Below are 19204 nucleotides of genomic sequence, written 5' to 3'. Positions count from 1 at the left end.
CCTTAGATCGGAAGAAGTAATATCAGTTTGGAGTGTTTTTATTATTTATTAATCCTGTAATATGCAAAATAACCCATCGAATTTTTTAGTTCTTCCAAATAGATGCCCACGAAGCCAAAAGGAAAGGAGGATCCAAAGAAATCCAAATACCCGGATAAGACCCGTTAAAAGTGGCTTGGTTTATAACAAAAGATTTGAATCAAAAAAGTTTAATCTAGAACTTATAGAACTGGATTCGGAAATGTCTGGTTGGATTGTAGCGATCAGTTCTTTATAGGACTAGATATATGGCACCATCTGACGAAGGAATAGCCTCATGAGATGATTTTAAAGCGTGGCAGGATAAAATGTGACAACTTTTTTATCGGCAAACGAAACAAAGGATATACATACATATGTTGAAAGGTCATGGCGAATGTACTCGAGACCCATCCCTTAGAAGGGCACCAAATTTTTGACCTTTGATCGAGATGAGGATGGAGTTTTTAATCATCTTTTGGAAAAGAAATTTGACATTGGTGATTCAACTATGATTCCGAGTCATACATACCATTATTATCCAAATCCCCCGAGAGGAATACTCAATAATATTAACCCCTTTAAATGTAAATTTTTAAAATTTTTCAGAGATTCAAAAATTTGTCAGTCTTTTTGTAAAATGGTAACTTGGCTAGTACCTGTATTACTAATCTCAAGCACAAACCTCAATTAGAACCCCTGATGAGAAAAACCAAGATCTATGATTACGTATTTTTATTACGGTTTATTTCGAGTGTTTCTTTTTTGGTTTGTTTCTTATTTGTTGTTTTGTGGTGTGGGCGAGTGTTTCATCGTGTGATGAACAAATTACATTTGTCATAATACATCATGGGAACGCACTTGATCGGATCGCTTGTGGTTTTCCCCGAGTCTGCACATGAACATGAGTATTGTACATATGTAGTGTACTTATAAGTATATGCGGGTGCCACATGGTCGTATCATGTGGTATATGTATATATCTTTTTAAATACATCAGCCCAACTAGCCCAACTTTGCTCTACCCACACTCCATCTGGTTAATAGGATCTCCGCCCTCTCCGTTTCGCCGTTCTTTTAATAATTCTGTCTATGCTAGAGATACGCCTCATGGGTGTATGTATATCGTGGCTATAGCCGATCTTACGAAACGCCAACTTCCTCAATCAAAAATTTATTCGATTTAATTTTTATACTCTTCACTAAAGCTAGTTTTGGGTTTTCATTTTTATATTCAATGATTGTGTAGCAAAAAAACTGAATTTACTTCCAATGGGACAGTAGATGGGACATGATGGGGATATGATGGGTTCGGATGGGATGGTTGGATGAATGGGTGGGTGGACTTTTGGCTTTATAATGAATTAGAATAAAAGAGGAAATAAATACTTAAAAGCAGCGTGTGTGTGTAAATGGGGGTAATAGCGGGGACTCTAATAATTCCCGTACACCTGGGTGTGTAGATTTTCATCGATTTTCAATTCGATTCGACAACAACAACAACAAAAAGAAAAGGCACAATTTTGATGAAACGCTTTCCCATGCTTTCTATATCGGATTTAAGATTTATATATTTTCGTATTCAAATACTTTAGCAATGCGCGTGTTGGTGAAAATAATCCTGACGTGTCATGTGGATATTCTAGGGCGTGTATAGGATAAAGAAAATCGATTCTCCTTGCTCTAATTTTATTTTGTTTTAAGGTTTTTTTTTTTAAATATATTTATATATATATTTTCTTTATCTAGTTGATAATTGCTTGATAGTTTGTTTCTGTCAAAGGTTTCCATGCTATAGTTAAGACTAAAGGCTAGTTCGAAAAAGTGATCGCTCTTGGATTCGATCGAGACTGCAGTGGGAAGAATCGAATCGGTTGGAGATGAGTTTATCGATTTCGCTAGGAAATTCTGCGATAGTCACTGCCTCGATGTCCTTCCCAAATACGGGGGTTTACATTTAAATGTTTTTTTTTTTTAAATACATATAATATATATATTTTTTTGTGTTTTGTTTTTTTTTAGTTTATATTTTTAGCGAAAAAAATCACTTGCTACGAATAGTCACCCAAAAAGTGTGTGTTTTTGGGCGCACCCTGTTAAGCGGTTATTCTAATAGTAAACATCGTCATCATTCACCCATCATTGCACTAGCTTTTTACGGCCAAATGCTCTTTGTTTTTTGTTTGTTTAATTCTAATTTGATGTATCAAATTGATTAAGAAGTTTGCGATTTGTTTGAATTTTTATTTTGTTTGTTTATTACAGTTAAGGTTTTCTCGTCGTCTTCGTGTCTGGGGGATTTGTGTTGGATTCTTTTTAAGTTATTTATCGTTAGACTCGAAATTATTCGCATAGATGTGGGGCGTTTTTTATTATTAAATATAACAATGCTCTCGGGGCGTATACATTGTGAAAAATCATAATGAACTCTTGCTGTAATTGCATAGTATTTATATGTATGTATATATATTTTTTAAATAATATCCATAGCTGCTGCTGCTCTGGCATTGTCAACGTGTTTGTTTTTTTCTTTATATAAAAAAAGGATATTTGAATATTTCAAGTAGGAGACGGAGGAGTAGGAGGAGAAAGAGAAAAAAAATAATAGTAATATATTTAAAAAAAAAAATCTTTTTATGCGTATCTTTTGTTTATGAATAATAATATTAACACTCAACTTGAATTTTGCTAAATTTTCTTGAACAAATTTCGATAGCAATCGTATGTGGTTTTGCATGTTTTTTGTTTCAGTGTGCGTTGGCTATAAATCGTAAATTGGTTTATATAAATTAATCAGCAAATATATAGTTATCTAATTTAAGTTGATCTCATCTCCAGCTCTTTGTGTGTTTATCGTTAATTTAGTTTACTTTTTAAATTATTTATTTATTTGCCGTTGCAATTCGATTTGTCTCCAATACGAGGTGTATTGTTCTCTTTTAATTATATACCTTTTATTTTTTTATAAAATTAGACCGCAACGGTAATCCATGTATGTATGTTTTTAATGGGTTTTGTGTCTGTCTGTGTGTGTGTGTGTATCTACAAACTATATTTGTTTTTTTCTTTATAGATTGTTAAATATACAATATTTTTTACTCTTTAAATTTAAATCAACGCGACAACAAATTGCTTTTCCATTCCCCGTTCAAGTCTCCCAGCATTCCTGCCTTCCTACTCAGTTGCCGTAGTTTACAATTATGCGGTGTCTCGTGTTTATATACATATGTATATATCAATACATATATATATTTATTTAATTATTTATTTAGTTAAATGACTTTGTGGACGCGTTTCAAAAAGGAGCGCGAATATTTCGACGATTTCTTGCTGGCGGACTACACGCTAAATGTTTCGAGTGCAAGTAGACATGGTAGAATGAATAAATGAATGGGCTTTAATGCAAAAAATTTCCATTAGTTTAGTTCTCTTGTTTAGTTTTTCTCTTTATGTCTGTGTGTGTGTGTGTGTAGATTTATAGTTATATCGTTTGTGTTGCTTTAGGCAAAGGCGAGTGGGAAAAATTACATACATCTAACAACAAATGCACCAACGTTCATCATCTTCATCATCATTATCATTTCTTTGTTAGCTTTATATATTCATCAATATCTTTATCATTAATCGTTAGCGTCACACTCTCTTGAACTCTCTCTGACTATCGCTTCCGGTTTCGGTTCCGTTTCCGCTTCTGCTTTAGCAACATCCTCACATCGTGTCATCGTCATTTTATTGATTTTTTTTTTTCGTAGTCAGCTACTAAACATTGTCGTACTTAAAGTTACATTATGCATTAGCATCCGAGTGTATGTATGTCTGTCTGCCGGCTCTTATGCATGTATACATAGTTATATATATATATATATATATATATATAGATCAATATATATCAAAAAACACATTATCGTCAACATAACTAACTCGCTATAACTCTTGGCTCTCGTATATAAACATCAACATAAACAAACAACACTCTAGCGCTTAACGAACTTCTCTAAGCTTTATCCTTTTATCGTGTATCCTTTATCCATTATCCTTTAACCTTCCGGGTTTCTATGGGTTACTCCTTAGTCTATATATAAGTGGCTTGTTCATACAATTATTATAATATTTCGCTTTTGTTTCCAACATCCTCTTGTTTTTCTAACTAAAAACTATACACCCTTCTCTCCTTCACTTCCGTTTGAACACCCACTTAAGGTTATTGGTTTCTCATCCTGGTTTGTCTCTACGATGCCAAATGCTTTGCTCTGATGTTCTCCTCAGCTCCTTCTTCTTTGCGTCTGGGATCTGGTGTCTGGTATCTGGTATCTGGTGTCCGTGTGTCTGAGTGTGCATCCAAAAAAAAGTTGTTGGACAATTTGCTACATTAAGTTGGCTGCTGCGGCTGCGTCGTTATATTATTATATGTATCTGTTTAGTTTAGCTGTTCTCCGTCCGTTTTTCCGGTTACTGTTGCTTCTGCTGTTCCTGTTCCTGTTGCTGTTGCTGTCATTGTTGTAGCTACTGTTGCTTCTGTGATGCATCATCAGTGCGGCGTCTTCTGCTGCGACTGCTGTTGACTGTTGGCTCCTCCGGCTGCCGACGTGTTGGATCTCGATACGGGTCGACAGCGAACGCGAGGCGGCAGTGTCCAGGTTGTGGTGGCTGTTGGTCATAGAGATTCCTTGGATGGTACCCAGATGGTTGGTCCCGACTGTGACCAGATCATCGACTTTACTTTGCTGTAGATCTCCTCGATGGTGTCGCCCTGAACAACGCCTGTTTACCGATGAGCACAAGGGATTAGTGTCTCGTTTAGGGTCTCTCCTCCATACTACTTACCGGTAAAGTATTCGCCGAATTCCTGCTCCATCTTAATGGCCCGCTCGTAAGTCTTCTTGGCCTGTTCCTCCGTCATGCGTCGATTCATCTCCCTGTGGAAGAGATTTCATGAATAAGTCAATGTGTTCATTAGGAACTCCACTCGAAACTCACATCACCGAGTCCACTGATTTGGGCTTGATGAAGACGGCCACGGGATAGAGCTGGGCCACCTGGAGCCGCTTGATGGCATTCCCGGACACATCCAGGATGCAGTGCTTGCCCTTCTCGGCCACTTCGCGCACACTGGCCACCGAGGTGCCGTACAAGTTATCATTGTACTGACCCGCCTCGATGAACAGATGGTTCTGGATGTCGCGCTCCATTTGCTCGCGCGAGGACACAAAGTGGTAGTCCCGGCCATCCACCTCGTACTCCCGTTTGGGTCGGGTGGTGTCTGGAAGTGGGTTGTAAACAGTTACTCATGGAACATCTCAAAAAGAAGAGGGACACTTACGTGGCACACAGGAACCGAACTTGTCGGGATACTCGGATATCAAGTCGTCGTTGATGCGATCCTTGAGGGGTCCCAGGATGATGACAGGACGCGTGTAGTTGATGGACAGGCGCTGCACGGCCTCGTACGACAGCACGTTCTCCTCGGAAGCTGCAAGGGTAGTACAAGAGGTGCCATTAGAAACTCCCATGGAAAAGGGCAAGCGTGCTCTGGACTAAGTCATCGCAAAGTGTTCTAAAAAAATGAGTGGGAGGTTCGGAGGAGAAGATGGGGAACATGGGGAATGGTCGGGCTAGTAACTCTACTGGAGTGGTTAGTTGGAAACTACAACTCAAATGTCAAATGGATATTACTTCTATCTCGGACTAATCGTAGCTTAAGTTAGAGCAGAGTTCCGGGATGGTTTTATTTATTTTTGGAGTAAAGTTATATATCTGTAAGCTGGGTCGGGTTAAGCTCTCACATACAAAAATTTACAAGAACTCTCAATTGTTGAATTTCAATTGTTTCTCAGAAACTAAGGCAAAGAATTGAATAATAATTTCTGAAAAATGAAAACCATTAAATCGAGCAAGTAGTTGTACGTCTTTGGATAATTTACAAAAAATCATAATTTTTCAAAATTGAAATCAAGTGGAAAACCAAAAATGTGAATGCATTATGTGGATTATGGCAACTACACGCATACGCACTATGAGTTCGGGATGTAGTATATGGCTATATGGCTATTTAATTACGATATATAGATATATATATTGAGGTTATTGTTAGGGTTATGTGGGCAGACAGATACAGATAGCAGGCGGTCTACGAGCAAACATAGTTACATACATGACATCATGATGTTGCATACATACATGGCACACAAAGATACATTTTATTTTTATTTTTATTTTTATAATTTTTTCGTCACAAAATCAAAGGCGTTTTCTGTTTCTCTGTATATGGTGTGTGTGTGTGTACTCTCCTCTGATCGGTCTTGGAATGTAAGTGAGTGAGTGTCTTGGGAACTAGCCCAGGTTGGCTCGAAGTTGCCACAACATACACAGGGCCATGTGCGGGGGTATTTACTCACTTGACGCCACTTTCTGCTGGAGCTTGGGCTTGGACCTTAAAAACTAAACAATAGCCCCGTGCTGCTGAAGTCTGGTGGTTGAGAATTCGAAATAAAACTCTCTCGATTTGTACAATTTCTTTATTGGTTCAATAACAGTCCCTTTTCCCGAATCGAACTCTATTCTTTTATGGTTTTTTTTTTTGTACAAAAGACACACACATTTTGGGGGCTTAAACTGCATTTAACAGTAAAATATTGTATTTGTTTAAATATTTCTCCACTTATAGAAACAATTTTTGCGGTCTTTTGAGGGGTTAAGGGTCGGGGGTTAAGGGCTGGGTGCGAAAAACATGCAAAACATGACGGCACGACACGAGACGAGCAAATACAAGAATGACAACAACAAACCAACTGAAGTGGCATCGGTCCAGTACTCCACATAGCTTGTATAAGAATGTCACTTTGTTGGGGGGAGTGGGTGTGGGTGGGTTGGGTCTCTAGTGCGTGTTTGGTGGTCAACTATTACACAGAAAAAAAAAACAAAAAAACTGAGGGACAATCAACTCTACTTCAAGTCCTAACTTCATCAGGCCCGTATTCTACACAGGAAAAAAAATATATATAAACAGGAATGCAAACAATACAAGTTGCTGAGGACGGTTGGTGTGTCATTCTCTTTTTTTTCAGTGTATGGGTACTAGTTCATCTATGAGTGGTTTCACTTTCATGATAATTCGATGCTACGCAACTATCAACAATTCACAACAGTTGAATAAATTAAAAAAATAAATAAAATGATTTAAAGAAAAATCAATATTTAATATTTTTTTTTTTAAAAGAAAGCCTTTCTGATAGTTTTCAAGTTTTTTTTTTCCCCTGAAATGTATGCTACGTTTTCTTTATTTTTTTTTTTTTGCGATAGAGACAGATGTCTAGCGAAGAAAGGCCGAAAGAGATAGTTAGCTAGAGAGAGAGAGAGAGCGATGAAGTGAGACAGCATGAGTGGCAGACAAAGCAAGAGATAGGCAAGAGAAACCAAACGGAAATACAAACGAAAACGGAACTAAAATCATATAACCGAGAGGTATTCGATCTTGCAAAATTTTGTTTCTTCGCATAAAATATAAAATATTTGACTTAAGAGTTTTCTTGTTTTTTTAAGCTACGAGTCTTTACAAAAAAATGTTTAAAAAATATTTCAATTTAAACTTTTATTTTTATGTGTTTCTTTCTTTTTTTTTTTTTTTTTTTGCTGTTGGTTGTTGTGGTTGCTTTAGATTTTTGGTTTTTAATTTTGGTTGTGATTGTTGGTTGGTTTTTTTAGTTGCTCGACTTACGATAGTCAGCATCGTTATTCTCCAAGTAGATCAGAGTTATCTGCTCCATATCGGGTAGCTCCACCCTGTAGATAATCTCGCCTGGGCGGAGCAGCGTATTTTGGATCGATTAGTAGTAGTAGTGGTTGGTTGGTAGTAGTAGTAGTAGTAGTAAGTAGTAGAGTCGCAGTTCGTGGGCGCATGGTTATAACAAATATATATGTATACATATAGAGATATATATTGGTTTGTTGATTGGATTTTTGATTTTGGTTGGTTGGTTGTTGGTTTTGTAAAATATATAGGATATATTTTGATATATAAAGAAATACATGTGTGTGTGTTTTGTGTGTGAAATGTGTGCGAAATTTTCGTGGAAAGAGTATTTCAGAAAATATTAAAAAAAAAAAAAATAACAAAACTCAAGGAATGGATTTGAAAAAGTGTATTTCGAATTCGATTTTTGGATTTTTTTGTTTTGGTTGTTGTTGTTGTTCCATTATATTTTGCATATATATTCGGAAATAGAGAGATGGAGTGACGATTGGCGCACAGTAGTAAAGTAGTAGTAGACATAGTAGTAGAATAGTAGTAGATTCGAACGGTTGAGAGTTGACACAAAGTAGTAGAGTAGTAGTAGTAGTTGTTGTTGTTGAAGTAGTTGGTTGTTGTTGAAGTAGTTGTTGTTGTTTGTTGATAGATTGGTTGAATTTTTTTTCATTTTTTTTTTTAAATTAATTTTTTTTTTTTTTTTTTGGTGGAAGTAGTAGTAGTTGTAGTAGTAGAAGAAGGCAAACAACACAAGAATTCAAAGTAGTTCACACAGACACAAGGGTTAAATGTATTCAAGAAAAAAAAAGAAAAGAACGAAAATACCAAAAGATTAACAACAATAAAATGGTAATCACATTTTATTCATGTTTATTCATGTTTTATCTTGGAAGTAGTGTCTGGTATGAAACGTATTTTTTGGGTGAGAAAGTGTCTAATCTGGCCTTGTTTTTTTTTATCGAGTGCATTCCGTCTTTGCGGATGATTACTGTGTATGATGTTCTGTTCTGTGTGTGTGTCTTCACTGTTTATTCACACCAAGCACATTCATCAAATGTACATACTGACTGATGTATGCCATTCAAGTTATGTTACATCTATATGTACATTCAGAGATACGATACGAATCGATAAGTCGATAGTTATCGATCCAAGTGTGGTGGCAACATTGAGATACGACGGCGATGCAAGCGGATAGTAAGTAAAATAACAGCCAGTTATCGAAATGATATATATATATATTGTTGGATATATACTGGATATTGGATATATCTGCATCGTGTTCGGACAGGTCCGTATGCCTGGATGTACGCAGTATGTAATGCTCGAACGAAATAACGAAAATTCAACTCAAGATTCAAGATTAGAACGAAATAACCTGAAAGATACATTTACTGAAACTTCTTCCTCCCTGGACACCAATTGGTTGGACATGAGGGGATCAGTGATGTAATTGTGTCTGATATGGTGATACCTGATGTACATACAGGGGATCCCAGTCTCAGGATGTACTCTGATCCCCTCTAGATTCGATATTCGACATAGATGTATAGCTGGTTTCTTTTCATAACAATGTACATCCGGTTTGTACATCTATACTACACTTAATGTACATCATTAGCCGAGTGTTGCACCTTCTGCGAGGTCTTACATTTAGTGTACATTTAATGAACATTTACATGCATATGATGTACACTCAGCGCACATATGTATGATACATATTCCATGTACAGTTGTCATCGGTTAGACATCGATGTAATGTATGGAACACAAAAATAGTTGATGGAGTAAGTGGAGGCTATTTATAACTCTGGTCTCAGATCGCCAGAGACTCGTGATGTACAGAGATGTAAAGGTATGATTGAACGAAAAGTAGGGGGGTGGGGTCCGAACATAAATTACATGAAAATTTAACTAATAATCAAGTTTACGGTTAATCACGTGTGATGTACAAGATGTACACGTTGTACTGATGTACTGATGTATGCATGTATGTAATTAGTTATGTATGTTATGTATATACGTATGTATGCGGGTAAGTAGATAAGTAGATGGATGTAATGTGTGAGGGGGGTGTTGTGGGAGGATATTACAGCAAATGCAGTTCTATGTAAAGTTACGTATTCATTATGTTCATGTGGGTGTTCTTAGATCATATTCAGATAGATAGTTATATGTATATTGAGAGATATATATTATGTATAGTAAGTATAAGTATAGTCTTCGGGGCGAGTACATACCTCCTTCAGCATTGGCATCGTCTTGTGTGTAGCAAAGCATAAAGGCTAGAAAACGAAGAGAAAACAAACGAGAAACCGAAAGGGAAGAGAAGAGAGAGAAAACAGAAGAGAATCGAAACATATATGTTTTGGTCAGTTAAAAACAGAATAGCGTTCGAAATGGTATCATTCAGATAGATAGTATATACTATATTATAATAATTATGTTGTATTTTTTTTTGGTCCTGGATGGTTCCTTGTACATCAAAGAACCATTCAGGATGCCAGGATTCTATTCATTTGATGTACGTATGTATAACGAGAAGTGAACAAGTTTTCACAAACAAAACTTTCAAGGTGATGTAAAGAATTGATGAAAGCAGCCGTCTGGGATACACGTTTGATGTCTGAGATACTTTTGATAGAGAGAGAAGAGCAATAAGAAGATAGATGTACTGTCGGTAGAAAGTGGCAGGAGAGAAGCTTCTTAAAATGAACACAAGAGAGTAACTTGGTCTTTATCTCGATGGACGGGATGTCTCATGATGTATCGCATGATGTACAGTGCTACTCTGCCGCTGAAGAACGCTCTTCAGATACTTGAGATTACATCAGTTACTTTAGCTTTTTTTCCCATTGTACTATACAAGATTAATAGATATATACACGAATAGCTAGACAGTTCCCCATTGAGGACTAGATCGGTTAGTAAGATCGTGTGTGGCTATATATAGCTTACTGTCTAAAATGGGTAATGTGTGGTGGTGGGTGTGGTGATGTGTGTTCTGTTTGTTAGCCAACTAGACTCTAGACTAGACTAGACCATCCTGACACCTGATATAAGATAGCTCCTCCATCGTTCATCGTTCGATTCTACACCAAAAAGAGAGACTTACGTTGCGGTTCGTTCGACTGGTTATTGTTGACATTGTTGATGTCTATTTCGCTGGTGCTGCTCACAACTCCGTTGGCTACACACACACATTCGGAACACACACATATAACAAATATATATTGTATGTTTGGCGGGATGATCGGGGCACACACCAATGTGGGGTAATACAACATCCAACATCCAAGCACATCGAACAGAACGGGAAATGTCGTGTGAATATGGTGTCATATGGTGGATTCCGTGGGTGTGTTGGTTCATGAGTGTTTTGGACGTCACGGGTATATATCGGGAGGGTATCAAACATAATATGAAAATAAACAGAAATTGAAACCATGAAAAACGCATAACAGAACAAAAACAAAAAACAAGGGGGTGGGGTCGAGTATGTTTCAATTGTAAAATCATTAAAATTAATATCTGCTTTAGTTTAAAAATTAAACATTTTGGAATGGAATGGACAAGGACTTTGGTGCAAAATTGTTGTGCTCTTCTTGGGAGATGCCTCACATTACATCCTACGTTACTTAGTAAGTCAACAAACACACTATTCGGACATTCGCACAGCCGCCCAATAGTCTTAAAACAAAAAAAAAAAAGAAACACAAATGACAGACAAACAAACACCCAAACAATCAGAGATATTCAGTAGAGAAAGCGACAGAGTGAAAGGACGATTTGTTCTTTTTTTTTTGTTGTTCTTGTCGAAGGGGGGCCTTAAATTAAATTTTCTTTTAGTATTCGATCGGCTTGAGCTTCTCCTCGGCTTGAGGTTCTCCTTGGCATGTTCTCCAAAGAAAGAGCGAACGAGCGGAAGAAAGATAGTGTGTGACAGAGACGAGACGAGACGACGGACGACGGCTGGTTGGTATCCCTTTTGTGACTCTTCTTGGTCTACTTACGCTCTTGGTCGCTTCCGTCTTCATTCTTCTCATCGCGACTCTTCATAAACGGAAATTTGCGCGAGAATGTGAAATTCTTTTTCTTTCGATCCAAAGTCGATTGCTGCAATGATGAAGAATAAGAGATGGTAACCCATTTGAAGACTATACCTGGTTCGGTACTCACCTTGTCCAGATTGTTGTTGGCCGCCGCATGTCCCTGGAACTTGACGCTGCGATCCCGAGCCCGCATCTTGCGCTCCCAGCGCCGCTTCGAGGGCACAATGCCGATCTGTTCGTCCTCGTTGTCGCCCAGAACACGGCGCGCCTGCCACCACTCGTCGTCGGAGGCGTTAGTCACATGGAGGATGTCGCCGTGCTTGAAGGGCAGTCCCCTCGAGGGCAGGCCGTCGTCTCTGTTCGGATCGTAGTCGAACAGGGCCCGCACGTAGAGCGATCGCTTCTGCGTGGTGCGCAGTAGCGTTCCCGTGCCGCCGGCACTGAGAGCGGCCTGTTGCTTCAGCTCCTGGATGCGAGCCTCGAACCGGTTGTACTCCTCCGGTCGATACTGCGCCACCAGGGTGACAACACCGCCGGAAGTCTACACGGGTTCGATATTCGATTAAAATTTTAGAGGATTAAGGACAATGGAAGGACTCACCTTGAGCGCTTGGGCCGCCTCCTCGTGGGTGGCGTGCGTTAGGTTGACGTTGTTAACGCTGAGCAACTGATCGCCGCGCTTCAGCTCCGAACCCAGATCCGCTGGGCCGCCGGCCAGAATGAAAGACACGTAGATGCCCTGGCCGTCCTCGCCTCCCACAATGTTGAAGCCCAGGCCCTGAGGTCCCTTCTGTATGGTGATGGTGCGCGGCTCCCTGTGGCAGGAAACAAATTATTGAAATATATTTCGTGTGATTGTGAAAGCATGATTAGGTCTTTGTGGGCAATTTTAGATTACTGGTCCTTCGAGCCAGCTTTCTGACTATTTTTGAAGAGAATCAGAATTTGGTCCTTCGAGACAAATTTACAGTTACATTAAAATGTAATCCTGACTTGGTGTTAAGGAAAACAGAATAGGTCCTTCAAGCCGTATGAATATTAGTTAAAAATTTACTTCTGACTTTGTTTCCTGACTATGGGTTAACAGAAACCAATCTTGATCCTTCGAGTATAATGCATAATTAGTTGAAAACGTAATCCTGACTTTGTTTAGAGACCATGGATTGAAGGAAACAGAATAGGTCCTTCTAGTACAAAGAATAGTTAGTTTAAATATACTTCTGACTTTTTTACTCACTAATGGCATCTTTCACTTCTTTTCTTTAAGAATATATAAATTGTGTCCTTCGCGACACATACATAGTTTAAAAGGTACTCCTGACATTGTACTCTAACTATGTCTTGAATGATACAGAATTGGTTCTTCGTTCCAAATGCATAGAAGCTTTAAAGTTGGTCCTTCGGGACAAATTTATTATAAGTTTTAAATCTGCTCCTGACTTTGTTACCTCCCTATGGATTATAATGAAGCAGAAATGGAAATGGACCTTCATAGCCAATTGCATAGTTGGTATGAAATCTACTATCTTTGTTAAAATCTACTGGCTTTTTTTCTTTAAAAAAAAAACGAAATTGGTCCTTCGAGACAAGAGCTCAGATTAAAATCTACTTCCAACCTGGTTCCTGACAAAACAGAGATTAAAATAGAGTTTGTTCCTTTGACCCTAATGCTTAGTCAGATTAAAACGTAATCCTGATAATTTTTCCTGGATATGGAATGAAAGGTACAGAATTGTTCCTTTGAGGCCCATGCATAGAAGCTTAGTTTAAACTAACTGACTTGATTTCCTTTTGGATTTTGGTCCTTCGAGACAAATGCAAACTAAGCATAAAAGGTGCTCTTGAAATCTACTCAATTGCCCAATACATCCATTGGAGTGATAAACTCACCTGGTTATGTCCTCGGTGCTAACGGCGCGCGGAGTTCCTGGTGGTACGGCGGCCAGGACATTTGTGGATGCGTAGCGCGAGCCGGGCTCTAGGTTGTTATCAGAAATTGTTGGATGTTTAGGTTTAAGGTTTATCGTTGGCATTTCGAGATATCGTTTCGATATTTGTATTTATCGTAGCACATTGAATGGTTATAGTTATTAAGACATATGGATCAAGATAATATAGACAAAGAGAGATAGATAGATGGAGAGAGAGAGAGAGAGAGAAAGAAACAGATAGGTAAAGACAAGAGACATAAAAAGAGAGCGGTTAATAAAGCTTGAATAAATAATGAGAAGACTTCTTGCGAGCAAGTTCAGCGTCCAAGAAAGTAAATTAAATTCCTTGAAGAATCTTAAAAGGCAATAACAGAGAGAGAGAGAGAGACGAACGCAAAAGGGACAGAGACAAAAAGGCAACACGAGTAAAAGAGAGAGAGAACCAAACCAAAAGACAGCGACAAAAAAAATGAGGAAACGGCCAACGGAAACGGAAACGGAAACGGAAGACAACAAAACGGAAACTGAAGAGGTTATATATTGATCACCGCCCAGAACAACACCAACAGACGCCCACTCGCACACACACGCACTATCCACATTCGCACACACCGTTAATGGTTATATGTACAGAACTAGAAACACCTTTATATACACAAACAACACAAAAAATCAAATCGGATGTGTGGGTTCCACATTGAGATGGTTATCTGTTGCACAATATCTAGGGACGGGGGGGCAGCAAACTGGGGGGAGGGGGTTGGTAGCTACGGGGGCGTGATAAGGGCGTGGCTAGAACGGGGTAGCAGCTTCCAGCATGTGAGAATGTAAGTGACTTTTTCCAGGAACTCAGAAAGCAGAGCAGCAATAGCAATAGAACATGTCTAAGCATGTCGGCAATAGCAATAGAACATGTCCAAACATGTCGGCAGATGGGATTTGGGATTGGAATATGTTGGGATTTGAAATGTAGCCGGAGGCAGGTGGATTTATTCAAGTGGGAACTTCAATAAAGACACCTGCCAGGAAATTATAATCCACAGGAAAATGAGGTTAAACAACTAACAATTAGTAAGAAACGAAAGGAAAAACGAAGAGTATGGAAAGTAAAGAAAGGAAAATAAAAGAAAAGTAAGACCTATGATCAGAGCTTGCACATAACTGTTGACACATTTTATTTTAATGCCTTTTTTATAGAAAGAAAACACATACAATTGTAAATATTCGATATCTCTTTCATCGGATCACTTTCTTTAGATTTCAGTCACTGTTTTGGTCTAACCTGGTCGGAAAATCGGCCCCCTGTAACACCTTTGCAGGATACTCCTTATAAAGTACTCGCTACAAAAATGTCTTTTAATGAAGGTGTTACTTTACATAAAATTTATAAAAAAAAAAAAATTATATTTTTGTCTCAAAGAGATGAACTTCTAACCTTGGATGAGGTTCATGAAGATGGGTAATAATCTCTCTGTAATATCTCAGCAGAACATTCTTTATAACATGGTTCCTACAAAACTTTCTTTAAATAACAATTTACTTATTTTGTACTTATAATATACAAAATATTATTTTTTTTAAATTAAATTATAAAATAAAATCTATCTGCTTCCAAAAAGATGCTAACCTTAAAAAGCCTTAAAACCTTAAAAACCTTAAAAGCCCATGAATAAAAAGCCTATTCCTAAAGCCTTTTCCTATAAAAAGCCTAAAAGCCAATTCTAATGAATAATCTTAAAGGTTCAGGACGGTTAATTCCTTTTTCCGTATACTTAAGGGGTTTTTCGTTGAATATTTAGATATTTCTTGGAAAGAAAACTTCAATTCTTGCAAGACAATTATATTGATAATTAGAAGCTAATTTTAACAGGTTTTTAGCTTGCCTAAAATCTAAAATCTACGTTCTAAGATCTCGTTTTTGTCAGTTTGGAATATCTTAAACCAAGTAACTTTATTGATTCTTTAAACTACTTTATTACGGCAGTTAATGAACAAAAGAATTTAAAAAAAAAATACTATTTTGAACAATATGACTTAAGTTTGAAAAAAATCTCTTTTTTTACTGACGTTTTTTCATTTAATTGTCGTAAAAAAATAGAAATAACTTTTAGAAAATAAATCCCTTTGTTTATTACATGGGATATATGTTTGAGATTGTGTTAAAATTTCAGATTGATCTGTTTATCCATTTGTCTAAAAAATACAGATCCCTAACTTCAAAAACACTGTTTTGAGAAACACTGTTTCACATTTACTAACACGCTTATAATTTAGCGTTTCTAATAGAATTCCTAGAAAATTAAATCCCTAACACGACTCTCTTAGGGTCTCATGTTTGAACTACAATGGTCTCTACCGTATCATCTTACTTTCTTCTCCTTCAAACTTAGGAGCCTTATTTAAAGATTAGGATTATTTATCTTATAAGATGATTTAAAGATTAAAGATTATTTAGGAGACTCCTTCAAACTTAGGAACTTTATTTATTTTCAATTTCCTAAGCAATTCTTCCTCGTTCTTTCTAATTTTTCCTTATTTTCTTTTTAACAACTTGGTTCTACTCCGGCCTCCAAGCTTTCTGAAGAATGCAGAAATGCTTTCGACTTTGCAAGAGTAGTCTTTACGAGACAGAATCGACCAGGGAAGTCTTTCGTGGAGACCCCGATTTTCAGACACTTTCCAATACTCAACAGTGTTGTGCAAGCCCTGTTTCCGACAGTTCCCCGCCAAAGGCCTCTATTCCCAGGGAATCTCACTCCCCAAAGGAAAGGCCTTCGTCCAGGACCATCCATAAAGCTAATAATTGAACAAAATTCAAATAAAAATTAAGAAAAAATTAAGAAAATTAAAAAAAATCAAAGGCTTACGACGCGGCTGGGGTGATTGGGAGCGGTGGATGGTGTTCGTATTGGAATTGGTGGACTCGCCGACAGGCAGGGCGGGCATGGAAGCGTTATTGTTATAGAAGGTGGCTGGGGCAGAGGCGGGTGGTGTTGCGGCAGAGGCTGTAACGTGTATGTTGCCACTGCTGCTGCTACTGTTGTTGTTGTTGTTGATAATGTTGTTGGTGGTGGTGGTGTTGCCATTGCTGCTGCTGCTGCTGCTACTGCTGGTAATGTTGTTGTTGATGTTATTGCTATTATTGCTAAGCGACGGCGGCACTTTGCTGACTGTGGTGACTGTGCTTGTGTTGCTGGCAATGACTGATGCAGATGCAGATGCTGATGGTGATGGTGATCCGGTTGCAGATGCTGGTGCTGGCTGAGGCGCCGCATCCACAACCGTATGGCCCACACTGTTTAGCGCACCTGTTGACTGCGAGTTGGTCATGTGCGCCTGCTGCTGCTGCTGCTGCTGGTGGACTTGGCTCTGGCTCTGGCTGGTCGCCAACTGGGACTGCGACTGCGATAGCTGCTGGCCGGTTGAGAGGCCGCCTCCTCCTCCGCCCGAGGCGCTGGTGGTCAGGTGCTGGGTCTTGCCCACGATCAGTGTCACCTTGTCGGTGATGGACTTCAGTGTGGCCACCGCCAGTTCGTGCGTTACATTCTCCAGATTCTTTTCGCTCTGAAAACCAAAAAAACATAGGAATTACTTTACAAGATTCCAAGAAGGGCTACCGAGACTCACTCCGTTGGTGCGGACTCCAATCAGCTTGTCCCCGATGGAGAGTCGCCCGTCCACCTGGGCCGCTCCGCCGTCCATCAGCTTGGTCACGTAGATGCCGTTGTCGCCGGGGATGTGCTGGTTGCCAATGCCGCCGGCTATCGAGAAGCCCAGGCCCTTGCCGCCCTTGACCAGATCGATTTCAATGACCTTCGGCCCTTGGGCGGCACTGTCCCGGGCATCCCCCGCACCCGTTCCGGCACCCGGAGTGGTGGCCGCCGTGCCGCCCCGTTTCCGCTTCACATGCAACTTGACGACGTTGCCGGCCTTCTTGAGGGCGTCCACCGCCGCGGCGTGGGGCACATCCACCACGGACACCTCGTTCACCGAAACGATGATGTCGTTGATGCTCAGCCGGCCGTCGGCGGCCGCTGCTCCGCCGGATATCAGCTTGGTGATGTAGATGGAGGTGTCGGTGCCGATGTGGGGATTGTCGGTGCCTCCGGCAATCGAGAAGCCCAGTCCGGAGTTGCCTCGCTCCAGCTGGATGTCCTCGTACAGCCAGCTGTCGTCGCCATTCACCTGCGTTGGTTAATTTTTAAAATTTAAATTAAGATTAGTACTCAGATATTGGCTTGGGGGGAGGGGGTCGGGTATTGGAACACTGAGGGTGTCAGTTTTTGGTGTTTTATGAGTGAGTGTTATGATTTTTGTGAGAGTTTTTTAATTTAAATGTTATGAGACATATAGTTTTTAAATTAAATTATAATTATTATCAATTAAATGATAATTATCCACCTTTTACTGGTTTATTTTAGTGGTTTTTGTTGTTTTTATACAAATTATACTTGTTAGAAAGCTAACTAAGGCTCATAAAAATAAGCATATTATATAATAAAATATACATAGCATATTATAAAATAAACTCTCATAAAAGACAAATAAAAAGAAGCATATTTAAAAACAAAAAATAATAATTTCAAATACTAATAATCCTTAACATCCATTAAATCCAAAATCCATTGACAAGAATGTTTTCTTGAAAAGTATTTTTCTTCCTTTTTTGAAAATTTCAAATAATTTTAACCAAATATTTCAAACGTCAAGAGTTATACTCTATGTTTTGCTTTAAAATATTTAAATCTTTAAAAACCCCATTGGAAATTTAAAAATAATTTCAAGATCATATAAGAAGATTTATAATCCTTAAAATCCTTATTCTATCTACCTTTTCCTATATACATATATGACCCTATCTACCAAGTTTCCTATATATTTCGTAGTATTTCCTATTTCTAGTGTCTAATTGGGATTTTATTATTATTAAAATTATCAAGTCAAAGTAATACAAAAATAATAGTATAAAAAATATATGTTCTTAAAAATTATTAATCTATCAAGCCTTTTAATCGCTTGTAATAATGACACATACATACACTGAAGGGAAAAATAATAGAAGCTGTCTCTTATTATAATCTTTTTATCCAATCTTCTGTCTATGTTCTATCTTTCTTTCATATTATTCTAATCTATTAATAATAAAAATGCTTTGTTATAACCTAAGAACCAGCAGATCTTAAAGACCTTAAAGTAACCAAAACATACCAATTATTCTGAATTATCATAAAAATGCAAGAAATATTTGAAAAAAATTAAGATTTTAACTATTTTTGTAGATTATTCTAGCTTCAACACGTACTCCCAGCATAATATCGTCAAATAATGAAAATATAGAAACTGAAATCGTCTAAAACGTGATAGACCATAGTACATATGTATATACAACAAAGTGCCATAGATTATAGGTCCTAGATGAGAAGGACTCTACGTAGGGCTGGGAAGTACCATATTCTACA

General features: G+C 38.3%; 1 protein-coding gene across 32 annotated transcripts in view; it reads right to left on the bottom strand.

The window, feature by feature from the left end:
• Nucleotides 1-3659: 3659 nt before the first annotated feature.
• The window catches only part of dlg1 (discs large 1), a 48034-nt gene continuing 32489 nt past the window's right edge, over nt 3660-19204 (bottom strand). For 10 of the 32 annotated variants that reach the window (XM_017244026.3, XM_017244028.3, XM_017244016.3 and 7 more), the window contains 13 exons: nt 17373-17930; nt 16613-17309; nt 13705-13792; nt 12416-12629; nt 11942-12355; nt 11776-11878; nt 10878-10952; nt 10003-10047; nt 7733-7813; nt 5339-5488; nt 4996-5278; nt 4843-4934; nt 3660-4779 (listed from right to left, as the gene is read on the bottom strand). In XM_017244026.3, coding sequence (XP_017099515.2) covers nt 4673-4779; nt 4843-4934; nt 4996-5278; nt 5339-5488; nt 7733-7813; nt 10003-10047; nt 10878-10952; nt 11776-11878; nt 11942-12355; nt 12416-12629; nt 13705-13792; nt 16613-17309; nt 17373-17930 — 2907 coding nt within the window. In that variant the 3' untranslated portion in view covers nt 3660-4672. Of the gene's footprint in view, nt 4780-4842; nt 4935-4995; nt 5279-5338; nt 5489-7732; nt 7814-10002; nt 10048-10877; nt 10953-11775; nt 11879-11941; nt 12356-12415; nt 12630-13704; nt 13793-16612; nt 17310-17372; nt 17931-19204 lie in introns of those variants that run through there. The other 22 variants (XM_017244044.3, XM_017244024.3, XM_017244025.3 and 19 more) reach the window with 14 other exon arrangements.

The sequence above is a fragment of the Drosophila bipectinata genome, chromosome XR, assembly GCF_030179905.1.
Source record: "Drosophila bipectinata strain 14024-0381.07 chromosome XR, DbipHiC1v2, whole genome shotgun sequence".
Classification (NCBI taxonomy): domain Eukaryota; kingdom Metazoa; phylum Arthropoda; class Insecta; order Diptera; family Drosophilidae; genus Drosophila; species Drosophila bipectinata.
The sequence above is the reverse complement of the archived record's forward strand: the minus strand, read 5'-3'. Positions and strand labels throughout refer to the sequence as shown.